The sequence below is a fragment of the Cryptotermes secundus genome, unplaced genomic scaffold (assembly GCF_002891405.2).
Source record: "Cryptotermes secundus unplaced genomic scaffold, Csec_1.0 scaffold688, whole genome shotgun sequence".
Taxonomy (NCBI): domain Eukaryota; kingdom Metazoa; phylum Arthropoda; class Insecta; order Blattodea; family Kalotermitidae; genus Cryptotermes; species Cryptotermes secundus.
The window spans coordinates 576,755-593,764 of NW_019725012.1; the positions used below are offsets into that span (position 1 = coordinate 576,755).

The 17,010-nt window shown below is 44.3% G+C and overlaps 1 protein-coding gene across 7 annotated transcripts in view; it reads right to left on the reverse strand.

The window, feature by feature from the left end:
- The window catches only part of LOC111863230 (Down syndrome cell adhesion molecule-like protein Dscam2), a 407,724-nt gene that overhangs the window by 74,050 nt on the left and 316,664 nt on the right, over positions 1 to 17,010 (reverse strand). For all 7 annotated transcript variants that reach the window (XM_033750977.1, XM_033750976.1, XM_033750975.1 and 4 more), the window contains exon 7: positions 7,020 to 7,468. In XM_033750977.1, the coding sequence (XP_033606868.1) occupies positions 7,020 to 7,468 (449 nt within the window). The remainder of the gene's footprint in view (positions 1 to 7,019; positions 7,469 to 17,010) is intronic.

A 17,010-nucleotide genomic window follows, 5' to 3' on the forward strand; every position in this document is an offset into this window, starting at 1 on the left:
TAGACTACGGAGGCAGTTTTAGCTTTATCTATATTCATTCATTAAATCAGTGACTCTACAGCCCATTGTTGGGCCCTGGCCTCTTCAGTTCCGTAATCTGTTTTTACTCAGACGGTAGGACTCCTTGGACGAGTGATCAGCCCGTCGCAAGGCCTCTACCTAAACACTGGACAACACAAACACAGAAGACACGTACGCACAGACATCCATGCCTTGAGTGGGCTATAACTCTATTACAAAGTAATATTGTATACTTGAGATGCCGCTTACAGTGGTCCAGCAGTCTTCGCCCGCTATAATATCGGGATCGTGGGTTCGAATCCCACTTGAAACATGGATTTCTGTGTGCGTATATTCTGCGTTTGTGCTGTCCTGTGTGTCCAGGCAGCGGCCTTGCGACGAGCTGACCCCCCGTCCAAAAGCAAGAAACGGAAAAAGCGGTCAAAGTCCAACAAAAGGGCTGCAGAGCTATAACTGGATAGGAGATAGATAAGGTAAAGGTATCCCTGTAACAGGCCGTGGAGGCCCATAGGGTTGTGAGACGATAAGGTTATCAGCTGGGTGCCCATTATCCCCCAGGAAGATTCCGTGTACTCATTTCTGTTAGAAGGTGAGTCGACCCCAGGACCATAGTGCGGCTGGTAGGACTAGGTCAACTGAAAAAATCCACCTCATTGGGATTCAAATTCCGCGACCTTCCGACTTGTATCATAGTGCCTCAACCAACTACCCTAGATAGATAGACAGATATAAGATTGAGACACTGAAGCAACGCCCAGGGAACGCATGAGTATGACGTCAGCTGTGCACCATCATGCAATAATCGTTGGCTTCAAATGAGAAAAAAAAAGTACAGTGTTCTAAATATTGCGTTATGAATGCAAAAGACCAGTTTGAAAGTTTCACGTGAAACACTTTCGTCGGAGAATTGCGCTCGTGGGAGCAGCGTTCAAATGCTCGTACGCCTGAGATCCCCTCATTACAGACTCGCAGGTGGGTGGGTGGGGCGGCACTTCGAATATTTTCTTTTACAGAAAGACAGTGAACTCTAAGTTCCTGGAGTTCACTTCTATATCACTGAAAGAGATTCCTGTTAAATTGAGTCAGAAGTTTGGCGATGCTGTTCTGACAATTCAAATTACACTAAATTTAACGTCCGAGGCCGCGCCATAGCTCAAGCGGTTAGTCTCTGGCTTCACACCGCGGCGGCTCGGGTTCGATCCCGGGGGTCTGATCAAGTGGGATTTGTGGTGGACAAAGTGGCGCTGGGGCGAGTTTTCTCCGAGTACTTCGGTTTCCCCTGCCAATCTTCATTCCACCAAATTCTTCATCATCATAATCACCTGGGGCAGGTATAATAGGCCAATCAGTGGCCGCCGTGCCGAATGGACCCAGCTGGACTCCACCCCCCACTAAGCGAATTAAAAAAATGTAACGTCCTAATTTTTTTAAGCATGAATTATCCTGGAAGTATGATAAAAGTATTCTAACAAATAGCTAAAAATATTTTACTTTAATTTTACTAAAATTTCAATCTCTTTTAGTGATCTAGCTTGTCTGATTAGGTTTGATATTTTACTTATTTATTTATTTATATAAGGTTAAGCTGTCCCTATGCTTAATTAAGCACCAGGCCATAAAGACATATGGTGGAGTGGATATATAGATCCATATTTCTTGACCTAGGTACTAGTTTGCCGGTCACGGTAGCAGAGCGGTCTAAGGCATGTACTGTCTTCGCTCGCTTGGAAGCCGGGACCGTGGGTTCGGATCTGTTTCCTGTGAGGTACGAACTGAATTCTTATATATTATTCTTATACACTGCCGGTCACGGTAGCCGAGCGGTCTAAGGCATGCAGTGTCTTCGCTCGCTTGGAAACCGGGATCGTGGGTGCGGATCTGTTTCCTGTGAGGTACGAACTGAATTCTTATATATTATTCTTATACACTGCCGGTCACAGTAACCTAGCGGTCTAAGGCATGTACTGTCTTCGCTCGCTTGGAAACCGGGATCGTGGGTTCGAATCCCACTCAGGGCATGGATGTTTAGTTTGTGTGTGTGCGTTTTTCTGTGTTTGTGTACAGGTAGAGGCCTTGCGCGGAGCTGATCACCCTCCCAAGGAGTCCTACCGAATGTATAAGATCTAGAAAAACCGAAGTGAACGGAGAAGTTCATGGAGGTAGGCCTAGGACCACTGGGGCTGTAGTGCCAAGAAAATAAAGGCAATAGTTTGGGGTGAGTGGTTAGCTTCACGCCCCTGCCGCTTAACCCCAGGGAAACATCTGCCGGTTTCCATTGCATAGGAGACTGGGTGGGCCCCAGAGCTAGTCTGGACGACATTGATAAGAGAAAATTTTTGACTACCCGGACCCGAAATTCAACACTTCTGTACAGGCTGCGTTATCCCGGCTAAGATATTTTAATAATAAGGAACAAGAAAATATTAAATGCTATTTTAGCTTTCTCACCCGTAACTGGAAATAGGCCCAGTCGAGTGTAAGGAGTCGAAAAATATCCTTTACTCTGCGGTTCATCGTCTTAAAGTGAATTTGCAACTTTGAGATTATAAAAATAAGATGACCGGTTTATCCTGTCTCGCGCCTAGGGAAATATATCCCAACAGAAGCAAATTAATTATGCAAGCACGTATTGTAGCATGCAGTTCCGTTGCTAAGTAACGACTCTTTAGCCAACGCCAGCTTTTAGGCAACAGATGATAACTAGGAAGAGGTGTTCTCTATGCTGTCCGCGCGACAGCTGCGTGACGTAACAATAGAAGTACTGTTGGGAAAGATGTTTTCTATGCGGTTCGTACGGCGGTGTTATAAACAGGACAAGTCAATGAGTTAATCAGTTGTGAGAGAGTTGTCGGTTAGTAGCGTCGTGGGCACGGAAGCTGAGGAAGCTACGGCGTTGGAAACCGTTACCAGACAACGACTGGTGAAGATACGGCAGACTGGGATTTATTTTGTGCTTTAGTGAACTGCAGAGTATGTGAATTAGCGATAGCGATGTAGTTACTTGTAGTTACGTTCTGTAAGTGTTCATTAAATCCAATTAGCAATCCATATCCCGTCTATAGTCTCTCATACACGTGATAGTGTAATTAAAATAAATGTTTCCTCATTATAATATTTAAGCATCAAATTAGAAAGAATTAAATTCCACCCATGTCATTAAAGGAAAAATAAAAAACATGCGTAGTCGATAAGGAAGTATTGATCATTAGTGAACAACGTATTAATCAAAACAAAACACTTCCGGGACTCGAGCCAAATGAGATCTAAAATCAATATGGGAGGGCAACAGTATATGCTTGTTACAAATCATAAAAGTGACTGTGGTTTACGAACTACGATCCAGGAGGGTTGAATATGGTTAGCAGGCCGAAACGCATGTGCTACTGAATTTCAAGGGAATTGTGGTTACTGTGGTCTAGTGGTCAGATTTCCTGGTTACAGATCCATAGGTCCCGGGTTCGATTCCCGGCGCTACCAGATTTTCTGAGAAGTAGTTGGTCTGAAACGGGGTCCACTCAGCCTCGTGAGGATAATTGAGGAGCTATTTCAAGGAAAAAGCTGCTTCGGTCTATAAAACCGAGATTAACGTCCGTGGGGATCCGTTGCGCTGACCATGTGACACCCTCTATCCGTTAAAGTTTGCACTAATTTCGCCGGCAAACGGCGATCGCTCGGTTGGTATAGTTCGCTTGTGGACTACAAGCCACGAAATTTCTTTTGTTTTTGTGGTTGGTGCAGATGATCAGTTGCAAAATCTGATCTTAATGCTGGATTAAACAAGGACGGAAATCATAGCTCTCACAGCGTCTATACAAGGAAATCTAACTTCACCAGTTAACTGACTCCACGGATCAGAGTCCTTCTTGAGACACTAACAGTCGCTCATTTCGTTAACAATTTATCCGCCATTTATGGAACCTGAAGCTTCATTGCCATGTTCACAAGAACACAACACTGATCCCTATCCTGAGCCAGATCAATCCAGTCCACAACCGCCCAGCCTATTCACCTGATATACGTTTTATTATTGTTGTTTGTCTGCGCATAGATCTTCTGAGCGGTCTCTTCTTTTCAGGATCTCCGACAAAGATTTTATGTGCTTTTCACAAAATTTATGAGAAAAGAATTGAAGTTAGATCTCACAGTAGGAAAAATTTGTGAATGACAAATTCTTTTTATCTTCTCACAAACTATAAAAAGTATGAAACATTTATAGATGGGCTTTTCGTATTACATAATAAGAGAAGCACAACATGTGGATTTCTTCATAAGGGACAGTGCCGTCATGATCAACATTCTTTCTTTATTTACTGCGAAGTTTAAAGCATCAAAGCGGTGAGGAGATGTGATAAGTCACAAGCAGACTGCATATCTGTCATCCATTCTGATCTGTTCGCTTCTTATTGTTAGGAAACTAATGTTTTGAAACTGAAACAAGACTAAGGACTCCTCCTGTTTTCCCTGTCGAACAAAAACAAACTCCTTGGCCTGTAGTCCGCAAGCGAACTATACCGACCGAGCGACCGCAGTTGTCGGAGAAGTTAGTACCAACTTTAGTGGATAGAGGGCGTCATGTGGTCAGCGTAACGGATCCCCACGACCGTTAATTTCGGTTTTCTAGACCGGAGCCTATATTCCCTTGAAACAGCTCTTCAGTTATCCTCACGAAGCTGAGTGGTCTCCGTACCAGACTCACGGGAATCGAACCCGGGACATCTGGATCTGTAGCCAGCAACTCTGACCACTAGACCACGGAGGATGTCTGTTTTCCTTGTCACCAGTGACGCAATTTTATTGCTGATATATGTTCCTACAGACAAAAGAAGACTCAACGGTATTTATGTCCGATAAGCCCCAAGCTTGTATCCTAGTGTTCTAACGCGCCATATGCAGGACACTGGGATGTTGGTAACACTGTACACGGTCAGGGGGGAGGGGAACGTTGGTAAATTTATTGTGTTAGCGGGCCATACTGAAATTTCTCCCTTGTAAGGGAGAATTCGGGAATTCGGTGACCTGAAATAAATTATGTAGGAAATGAAGACGACTCAGGACTACATTATGCAAGATGGAGGGGGGGGGAGGCTGTACATCGCTCACGCCAAGTCAGCAAGTGAAGCGAGCAGTTCGGAGCGCGAAGGAGAGCGGAGGGGCTGTCCTGGATAAGATGGCTGTCCAGGTTACGCTGCGCTCCACATTAAGTCGACAATTCAGCTCACTGTACTAATTACTACAATTCAAACTGATACTTCTGATGTCCGGAAAGTGTTGTAAAGGCAATTTCGATGTCATTATCACTACTATCAGGCCCACCAATACTTTGCAATGTACTCCACACGACAGGACTCTTCTTGGAAAGCTAACATTCCTTGAGGTAAAGCTATCCCTGTAACAAGCCATGAGGGCCCATAGGGTTGTGAGACGTTGAGGTTCCCATGTTGTCTAGACAATCGGCTCACAGATGGCAGTGAGGCTGTCACCCTTACGCGCCGCTTTCCCTGCTAGAGACTGAGTCGACCCCAGGGACATAGTGCGGCTGGAAGGATTAGGTAAATTGAAAAAATCCAAGGATCTCATCAGGATAGTTCCTCACCCAACTAGGCTATTGTGTGCCCCATTCGCTTAGATAGATGTAAAATATCCCACCACGTACGTAAGATGAAAGTTCATTAATGTGCCAGATGATTCCAATCCACACCCTCGCACACTATGTCCTTAAGATCGTCTTTCTACAGGAATGACTGTCGTTAAATTCTCTGGGTGTTAATAAGAAATAAACAGATTTAATTTAACATAACATGGAAACTATTTCTCTTGTTAATGTAGAGTGGCCATATTGTCTTTGTATTTATTCTTAAAATTCCCTCAGAAATGGGAGGGAATAATGGAGTATTATTATTATTATTATTATTAATATTGGAGGGGGTGGGTTTCCCCATGTACCGCGACTAATAGTCTATTGTACGCCCCCCTTTGATATTTTACCAGTGTTCATACCCTGCCGGTACTGGTGCTCGCTATCAGTCCCGTTCAGCCAGCGAGGCTGGCTGCGGTACCCGATGCTTCCCCATCTACCGGAGGCATTTGAATCTAAAGGCATCTGACGATGTTGCATAATACTCAGAATTACTGGGTTTATTTCTACCTCCCTTTCTATCCTACTTCCAAGCATGTGCGTGCTTTATCACAGTTTTTATTGCATATTTTCTTGTTATCTCCCACCGAATTAGCCTAGTCTCAGGTAATTAGTTAGTTAGTTATTGGAGAGGGTGGGTTTCCCCATGCACTGAGACCTGTATTGGTCCATTGTGCTTCCCTCTATGATTTCTACCAGTCTCTATATCCTACCGGTACTGGTGCTTACCATCAGTCCCGCCCAGCCAGCGAGACCGGCTCTACTAGCTGAGAGGTATCTATAATGCTTCCCCCATCTACCAGAGGTATTAGAGACTGCTGTTGGGCGGGAAACGTCCGTTAATTTGGCTCAGTGACCTCCTTTGGAGATATGAGGTTCTTTTACGTGCCGTAAAGCTACGACACGGGACCCACGGCTTAAAGTCCCTCCCGGAGGACTTGTTCCCTGAATTTTTCCGCCCTTAAAAATTCGACGACCTCCACCGGGTATTTGAACCCGCGTACTACGAGTCATAAGGTGGGAACGTTACCTCTAGACTACGGAGGCCGCTTTCAGGTAATGAAATAGCTGTGTGAATCTGACAGGGTTGTCCAATGATTGTGGTTAACTCTTTCTATGGAAACCAAAAGAGTAAGTGTCTCCCCGCTCACCTGATGATGGAAACAGATCTAGTTCCCGAAACGTTTTCTAGTTTCTAGAATAATGGACGATGGGCAAATTCCGAGAAACCAGTAATTCTGAATACTGGAGTGTGTTATCGGAATTTCGACACAACCGTAAGTAGCGAGTAGAGGCAGTAACCGACAAAACAGAGTACACCTTTCCATAAACTCCTCATGACAACTGCTAACAGTACACTCACCTCCCAATCTGAGCTCTGCGGATCCTTGCGCCATTTCTATCTGATTTTTGACGAAACACTGATACATCCCGCGATCCTCCTTCAACACAGCCGAGATATGAACTCTGTCCTCTGACGGCTGACGTATTCGGGCCCCAGTCCGTAGGGGCTGTCCATCCTTGAGCCAATGTATGGACGTGCGAGGAAAGCCCGAAACACTGCAGCGGAAAGTCGCACTTTTCCCTAGGTCGACCCTCTGGCGACTGGGGTGGACAAGCACTTGCAACGGCGAACTGATGCTGAGCTGCACTTCTAAAGTCTCGCTGCCCTCCTTGTTGCTGGCGTTGCAGAGGTACGTCCCGGCGTCGGACTCTCTGACGGCCGTGATGACGAGGGTTCCGTCACGAACAATGTGCCTCTCAGTCCCCTCCAGCGCCGTCTCGTGTCCGTTCTGTTGGTGGTACATCCACCTGCGGCAAGTCACAATAATACAGGTAATATTAGAGTTGTCCCTGTGCTTAACTAATTAAGCACTACGCCACGAAGACGTATGGGGGAGTGGATGTATAGATCCATATTCTTTTTTGTCCTGGACACTAGTTGAAGGTCAGTGGTCAGCTTCACACCCTTGCCGCTTTAGCCCAGGGAAAGAACCCCAGGTGGCCATTGGATAGGAGATTAGGTGGACCCCAGAGTCGGTATGGACGACGTGGAGAAAATTCTTGACCCTGCCAGGACTCGAAATGCCACCCCTCGGTCGTCCAGGCCGTAGCCAGTATCTAACTACGCTTTCCTGGCTCCTAAGTCAGAATAATAATAACATTAATAATAAAAAAGGTGAAGTTATCCCTGTAACAGGCCGTGGAGGCCCATAGGGTTGTGAGACGTCGACGCTCCCGCATTATGTAGATAGTTGGCTCACAGATGGCGGTGAGGTTGTTAACCTTACGCGCCGGTCGTCCTTTACCCCCAGAAAGATTCCTGGTATGCATTTATCTCGCGGAACTGAGGAAAACCACTGGGAACCCTCAGTCAGGATAGCCAATGTCTCGGCCAGGATTCAAACCCAGCACCTTCGGAATGAAAGCAAAGAGTACTGACTTTGCGGCCAGCCCGTTTGATCGCGTAATACGAGTATGTTGTGTTTCGAAGGCAATAAGGGAGCAATCATTGTAATACGATACGCGGGGAGTAGGGAATTACGTCCTTATTGGGATGTGACACTGTGTAACATGGTAGAAACTTATAGACGTTTCGGAGAAACTTACTACCTCAATCTTCATGGCCGAGGAGGAAGACAAGTAAACAAGCAGCAAGCATGTCACCAACGTGAGAACTTAAAATTTTATGATACGTGAAATTTGAAGAGTGACATATCTCGAAAGTCATCTAATGATAATATCAACGTTATTAAATATATGAAATCAAATCATTAGGGGACTTACATGTGCAATGCCGGTTGGTACTGCCCTTAACAGAACGGTATAATGCAGAATGAGAGGATGTATGTGGTTGGCCAATTGGAAAGGGTGTCGAAGGGACAGTCACAGCGTATTTTGGGGTAGAGGTACTCCTCCATTTATGCGACAGTTGTGTTGAAAAAGGGGTGGCGCGGGGGGTGCAGTCACATAAATCAAATGGGCTAGGCCAAATTTTCCCTTCTCCCCTCTCATTCCTCCTCTGTCACCCACACAATACTCTACTCCCCCTTTTCCCTCTTCACTCCTCCTCTGTCACCCACACAATACTCTACTCCCCCTTTTCCCTCTTCACTCCTCCTCTGTCACCCACACAATACTCTACTCCCCCTTTTCCCTCTTCACTCCTCCTCTGTCACCCACACAATACTCTACTCCCCCTTTTCCCTCTTCACTCCTCCTCTGTCACCCACACAATACTCTACTCCCCCTTTTCCCTCTTCACTCCTCCTCTGTCACCCACACAATACTCTACTCCCCCTTTTCCCTCTTCACTCCTCCTCTGTCACCCACACAATACTCTACTCCCCCTTTTCCCTCTTCACTCCTCCTCTGTCACCCACACAATACTCTACTCCCCCTTTTCCCTCTTCACTCCTCCTCTGTCACCCACACAATACTCTACTCCCCCTTTTCCCTCTTCACTCCTCCTCTGTCACCCACACAATACTCTACTCCCCCTTTTCCCTCTTCACTCCTCCTCTGTCACCCACACAATACTCTACTCCCCCTTTTCCCTCTTCACTCCTCCTCTGTCACCCACACAATACTCTACTCCCCCTTTTCCCTCTTCACTCCTCCTCTGTCACCCACACAATACTCTACTCCCCCTTTTCCCTCTTCACTCCTCCTCTGTCACCCACACAATACTCTACTCCCCCTTTTCCCTCTTCACTCCTCCTCTGTCACCCACACAATACTCTACTCCCCCTTTTCCCTCTTCACTCCTCCTCTGTCACCCACACAATACTCTACTCCCCCTTTTCCCTCTTCACTCCTCCTCTGTCACCCACACAATACTCTACTCCCCCTTTTCCCTCTTCACTCCTCCTCTGTCACCCACACAATACTCTACTCCCCCTTTTCCCTCTTCACTCCTCCTCTGTCACCCACACAATACTCTACTCCCCCTTTTCCCTCTTCACTCCTCCTCTGTCACCCACACAATACTCTACTCCCCCTTTTCCCTTCTCACTCCTCGTCTGTCACCCACACAATACTCTACTCCCCCTTTTCCCTCTTCACTCCTCCTCTGTCACCCACACAATACTTCACTCCCCCTTCTCCCTCTTCACTCCTCCTCTGTCACCCACACAATACTCTACTCCCCCTTTTCCCTTCTCACTCCTCGTCTGTCACCCACACAATACTCTACTCCCCCTTTTCCCTCTTCACTCCTCCTCTGTCACCCACATAATACTCTACTCCCCCTTCTCCCTCTTCACTCCTCCTCTGTCACCCACACAATGCTCTATTCCCCCTTCTCCCCTCTCACTCCCCTCTGTCACCCACACAATACTCCACTCCCCTTTCTCCTTCCTCACTCCTCGTCTGACACCCGCACAATACTCTACTATGCAACCCGTTTCTAAGCACCAGATCAGTAAACACCTTTCTGCGGCGACGGACACCAACGCAACAATAGAACAGTGTTTTCTGTGTGGTCCGTGCAGAGATGTTATGAGGAGAACTGTATGAAGCAACGAGTTAGTTGTTGCTTGGAGATACCAGCAGTTCAATTGATTGAAATGAGGTGAAGAAGTTGGCTGGCGAGTGAGAGAGCTCAGGTGTCAGCTGGAAGTCAGGCCGTGAAGAGAAAACTAGGAGGTTGGTGTAAAATGGCCGCCAGACTGGGACCCAATTAGTTGAGTTGTCAGTTAACATGAGTTCTGCACGGCGGCTGTGATAAGATGACCCGAGTACGGGAAGCTGAAGAATGTTCCCTCAGTAGAAGCCGTTGCCAGGAAACAGCTAGTGGACACTGTAACAGACTAAGAACACTATTCTGTGCGTGTCAGTGACCTGTAAAGTGTAGTCATGAGTGATGTATACCAGTGGTGAATAAATTAAATTCATCCACTCTATACCACGTCTATTTTCACACTCTCAACTACATGTCAGCACAGATAAAGTAGATCTATGAGATAAAAATAAATTGTTCTCGCCACTCTTCATGTAAATCACCTATACCAAATCACATTTATCCAAGTGAGAGCCGAAACGTGAGGACTGAGGCAGGCACAGAGCTGGATTCGTATTGTGAATCGAAAGCAACGGACGAGAAATAATCCTACAATTAATTTAAAGCTTCGCTAAAACGAATTAAAATATTGGATTCGATAAAACTGAAAGAGCGTAAAATGTTTTATCATATTGTTAAATTCCTATTTACGTCAGTTTAGCTGCCCGTATGAAACTGGGGAATTCAGAGCGCCGCATCGGTTTGACAGCTGACGGGACAACAATAAAGGAAAAAGCATTGCGGCATATGTGTTGCAGTTTCAGTCTCAGTGACGATGGGTATCCATGAATAAAACTTTTGTTTTGAAGCTCTCTCTAAGTGATGGATTTCAGACACGCAACCACGTTTTAAAGTGAGTATGATAAGACAATATCACAAATCTCTCTTTTGTGAAACTCGGCAGTTCCACACTCAACTGAGTTAGCTTCGTACGACAAAGAGGAGAAAATTCTGTAGTACAGTGAGCCCACAAAGTTTCAAAATTTGTTACGTGCAGAGAGAGAACCTCGAGATTGTCCATAAATTTGTCTCGGCCATTTTCGGAATTACTGTACATAAATATAGACATCATATTTACTTTTTACTTAGTTTTGCTTACATCCGAAGTATAGTCTGTTAGTCTGAAGAAGAGATAAGTTTGGAAAATCAACTCCTATGCTCATGGCATACCACATTTCGTGGAGCTGAGCCCTTCTTGAGAAGCCGCCAGTCATGCAACCACTCAAGAATTTCCCAACATTTTGTGGAACCCGAAGGTTCATTACCGTGTTCACAAGAGCCCACCATTGTTTCCGATCCTCAGCCAGAATAATCCAGTCAATACCACCCCAGTCTATCGCTCTAAGATCAATTTTAATATTATCCACATATTTGGTCCACATCTTTGTTCCACATCCATTTGGTCTTTCCAGTGGTCTCTTCTGATTTTCCCACCAATATCCTACATGCATTTCTGTTTTCCCATTCGTGCTACATGCCCTGCCCACCTCATCCTCCTTGACTTGATCATTCTAATTATACTTTGAGAAGAGTACAAGTTATGAAGCTCCTCATTATGCAGTTTTCCCCAACCTCCGGTCACTTCATCTCTCTTCGGTCCAAATATTGTCAACACCCTGTTCTCAAACACCCTCAGTCTATGTTCCTCCCTAAATGTCAGAAACCAAGTTTCACACCCCTACAAAACCACAGGCACAATTATAATTTTGTATATTCTAATTTTTACAATTTTAGACATCAAATATGAAGACAAAAGTTCAGGACTGAATGGTAGCAGGCATTACCCGAGTTCAGTCTCCCTTTAATTTCCTCCTGAATCGAATTTTGATTTGCTACTGTCGTTCCCAAAAATCTGAACTGTGCCACATATTCAAAACATCTGTTACCTATCTTTATGTCATGATTTTGCCCTGAATTCTGGTGACGTGACAGCAGCATATACTTAGTTTTCTCTGAGTTTACTTGTAGACCAATCTTCTTACTTGCGTCACTTAAAGTTTCTGTGTTTTTCTTCATGTAATAATAATAATCACCACTCCATGGATTAGGCGAATCGCCTGTTCGGGCCTCTAATATTGTTACGTCTCCTTCCACTTTCTGTTTGGTCTTCCTATGTCTCGTCTATGGGACGATATTAATAGGCTGGAAATGAAATACGAGCAAGTTCCATCATTTGGAAGAATATTTTACATTTGCCTCCACATTCTGCAATTTATTTTTCATACAAAGGGAAGACACAATTTCGAATACTTTTATTCCTTAATTGATCTCTTTGATATTTCTAAGGCATTTCATTTTTGCTGCTTGAGTTCTATCCCAGGGTCTCTGTTTCTCGGCACGGCACTGAACTGGCCACCAACTCATGTACGTGTGTCACAGTTACAACGAAAAGAACAGCCGATTTCAGCAGCTGGGAGGGAAAGAAATAATGCATAATTATAAATATTTAGGAATATTTGCTAAAGGCAAAAACTGTGAAGCCAGCAGAGACAGCCATGCTAGGGAACGGCTCTGTAAACACGCCCATTGCTAGACAATGACACAGTAGCCGTTACGTGATTGCCGTAACACATACACAAACAAAAACAGAAGAGCTGTTGGAAACGGTGCTTTCTGTGTGGTCCGTGTCGATACTGAATAAAGAGGGCCAGCTGTCATTATGAGAGAGTCAGCAGACAGTCAGTTAAGATTTGCTGCTGGTAGATGAGGTCGGGAATAAATCGGGAACACAGAGGGAGAGGAACGTCCGCTGCTGGAAGCCGCTACCAAGCAATGGCTAGTGAGGACTGAGAAGAATTTATGTGTGCTGTAGTTACAGTGAGCTTAGGTGTAATTGAGTGATACTGTCGTAGTTATCTGTAATTACGAGTTGTTTCAAGAGTCGAATATATTAATTTATAAATCCAAACCCCGTCTATAGTCACTTAACACGTGACAATATTAAGCTAAGCTAAATATTTCAAAATAACAACTGAAGGAAACAACGGAAAACTTTAATATAACCCATTGAGGGATGAACATACTGTGTTTTATGGAAGTATTGCGAGATGAATTTGCTATCACCCTGAACACGTTTCGATGTATCGAAGCAGCAGTTATACGTGTATTCTGAAGCAAGGACAATAAGTTAGAGATGTTTGTCGTATCTACGTCAACTGCCCTAACTATCACCCAAAAGTTATAACGGCCTTAAAATTTCCCGGATCCAGACTGCCAATGTGCGACAAATGGTGTGGAGATGTTGCGACAGTACCGGGGTTAACATTGCGATCACATAACACGTGTGTGAACAAAACCGAGAATAGCTTAGAAAGGGTTTTAAATATCACACGTTACGTCTTATCAACAGGACGCAAAACAGGTCCCGAAATAGTCACACCCTTCTTCTTCTTCTTCTTCTTCATACATGTACAGTCTTGTTTGGATATGAATACTGAAATTTGGCCAACACGTCGTGGAACAAACGCACGCGCGCATGCGCACGCACGCACGCACACACACACATACACTCACACTCGCGCTCATATGCATACACATATCCACACACACACTCGCGCTCAAATACACAAACTCACACACATTCACACTCGCCCTCACATACTCTCACACACTCACACATATTCATACTCGCGCTCACATACACACACACACACATTCACACTCGCCCTCACATATTCTCACACACGCTCAGACATATTCACACACACTCACATACTNCTCACACACACACGCACATATTCACACACACACACTCGCCCTCACATATTCTCACACACGCTCAGACATATTCACACACACTCACATACTCTCACACACTCACACATATTCACACATACACTTTCTCTCTGTCTCTCTGACCAGGTTACAATAGTTGCAATAGAATATATTACGCATACAAGTAAAGAACATGAATGGAACACACAAAGAAACGCAAGTCTCACAAACTGAGCACACAACTGTCTCCCAATTGCGTTACAGCATGCATAAGCGCACAACGGAACTATCAATCATTTCTCTAATTGTCACAGACACTGATATACTTGTTGCAGTGTTCATTAATGATGCTAATGCACACAATAAATTTAATCAGTGACTGACCAGAGGGGTCCACTGTGTCGGTTCCCACCCAGTAACAATCGTAGTGTAACCGCGCTTGTCGGAAGCAAACAATTCAGTCACAGCCAATTGAATGAACCAATGGTGTTTCTTTGAGCCACTGATTATTATTATTATTATTATAAATAATAAAGAATTGAATTGAATTGAATTGAATTATTAGAGGGGGTGGGTTTCTCCATGCACTTAGACCAATTATTGGTCCATTGTGCGTCCCCCTTTAATTTCTACTGTCCCCATACCCTACCGGTACTGGTGCGTGCTATCAGCCCCGTTCAGCCAACGAGGTCGGCCGTCGGTACCTGATATTTCCCCCATCTACCAGAGGCGTTGGAAACTATTTGGGCGGGAAATTGTTGCCTAATTTAGCTCAGAGTTCTTCTAGAGACATGAAGATCTTTTACGTGCCGCAAATCTACGACACGGGACCCACGGTTTAAAGTCCCTTCCGGAGGACTTGTTCCCTGAATTTTTCCGCCCTTAAAAATTCCACGACCTCCGCCGGGTACCTTGAGTCATGAGGTGGGAACGTTACCCCTAGACTACGGAGGCCGCTTTGAGCCACTGCTAGTCATCCAGCTAAGCAAGAAATGTCTGTTCCTTATGGAATCCAAAGATTCATAGTCGTTACAACAAAATTCCATAATTGGAAAAACAATTTTTATAGACACTTTGCGAAATTATTTCCCATTTACGTTTGTCAAAAATGGTATATTTCTGTGGAGTTTTGCAAAGACAATGTTGTATTAATTCTTATTTTCATATGCCTACAACATGCTCCTAACATTTAACATTCCTTATTCTATCAACCTCTCAATAATCGGGAGTGAGTGCCCTCTTATACACTGTCCTTCCATGTGCACTCAGTACAATTCTGTTACGTCGAGACAGTCTTGTAAGCGCGCTGTTCCATTAGTTCGAGGGCCAAAGTTTCTGACACAATTATAGTTCGATAGATCGAAGTTTTGGAAAAGAGAATTAAATGATATATCGTTAAAATTCTGAACTGAAAAGAGAGAAAAAAAAAGCTAGTTTCCGTTGAAAAACCTAAAGGGAACAGAACACTTAGAATAATATTCAAATGGATATGAAAGAATACAAGGCGGGGAATTTGTGGATTCGATTATTACGGAAAGAAATTTCCCACAGGTTGTTTTGAATATAGCAATGAGCCTTTGAGTTATTATAAGGCACGGGAATTGTTTCAATAATTATTAGTCGGGATAGTGCAGTCGGTATAGCGACTGGCTACAGGTTTGACGGCCGAGGGGTCGAAGTTCGAGTCCCTGTAGGGTCAAGAATTCTTTCTTCTCCACGTTGTCCAGACCAGCACTAAAGCTCACTCAGCGACTTAGCCGATGCGTAACGGGACTTCTTTCCCTGGGGGTGAAGTGGCAGGAGCGTGAAGCTGACCACTCACCTCCATCTAGTGCCAAGGTCAAGAATGATAGAGCTATAACTCCACTCCGCCATACGCCTTCATGGCGTAGTGTTTAATTAGTTAAACACAGGGAAAACTTTAATTCATCTATTAGTTTCTCAAGAAAGACTCTTCTTTGTAAAGTTAGTTATTCTGTGTTGCGTTTCTGTCTGAGTAACTTAACATGCGTAAATCTGCCACAAATATAGTGTAATCGGAGCATGCGCTGTAGCTTTTTCGTGTCCATTCCCATGATGCATGCTGGTCGTTATACCAGTTCAGTCGTGTTCAGCAAATTACGTTCACTTGAAAAGGAATCTATTGATCAGCAAAAAAACCGATCGCCTAATGAAAATAAATGCTCTCTGAAAATTTTAGTATCAATTTTACTGGCTGAGTACAATTAGTAAATTACTTTGATAGTCGTGTTTCTATACTGTAATTAATGTTAATTGCGTACATGTTACAGCTGACACGGTTTGAAAATGAGTGTTGACTGCACAATATAAATTAATTAAAATTTATATTTTTTACTGACCTACTCGTAACTTGTCTAACCTAAAAGTTTCGGCCCACTGAGCCTTCTCGCGAAAATCAGTAAATTCTTTAGTTTACTCTGCTGTGTTTTTGTCCCCTTCAGCTCTTAAACCAACTAACAGATTTTTTAAAAAATGATTATGTAAGTTATGAATACAATAGGAGGTCATCACAACCCCACGGTTTCTACTCGTCTACGATTTTTATTAACGATCTAGCAACGGTTGTTTTTGCTGGCTTCACAGCCCTTGGCATGGGCAAATATGCCATAATATGTTATATTCTATACTAAAATAATGTTCGCTAAACCAGAAATCATGGCCGCGCCATAGCTCAAGCGGTTATCGCTGGCTTCCCACCGCGGCGGCCCAGGTTCGATCCCGGGTTTGGTCAAGTAGGATTTGTGGTGGAAAAAGTGGCGCTGGGGCAGGTTTTCTCCGAGTACTTCGGTTTCCCCTGCCAATCTTTATTCCACCAAACGCTCCACAATCACCCTCACCTATCATCTGGGGCTGGTACAATAGGCCAGAAGTGGCAGCAGTACAAGGGACTTAGTCCCATCCCAAAAGCAATAAGAAAAACAAAACAGAAATCAGTTATGAGAGAAATAACTGGGCTGTATTTATACCCGGAGAAAGTTGAGATTATGTAAGATAACTCAAGAGAGGAACAAAGGGCGGAATAGTGAGCTGAAGGAAATTAATTATTGCTACTTTCAGT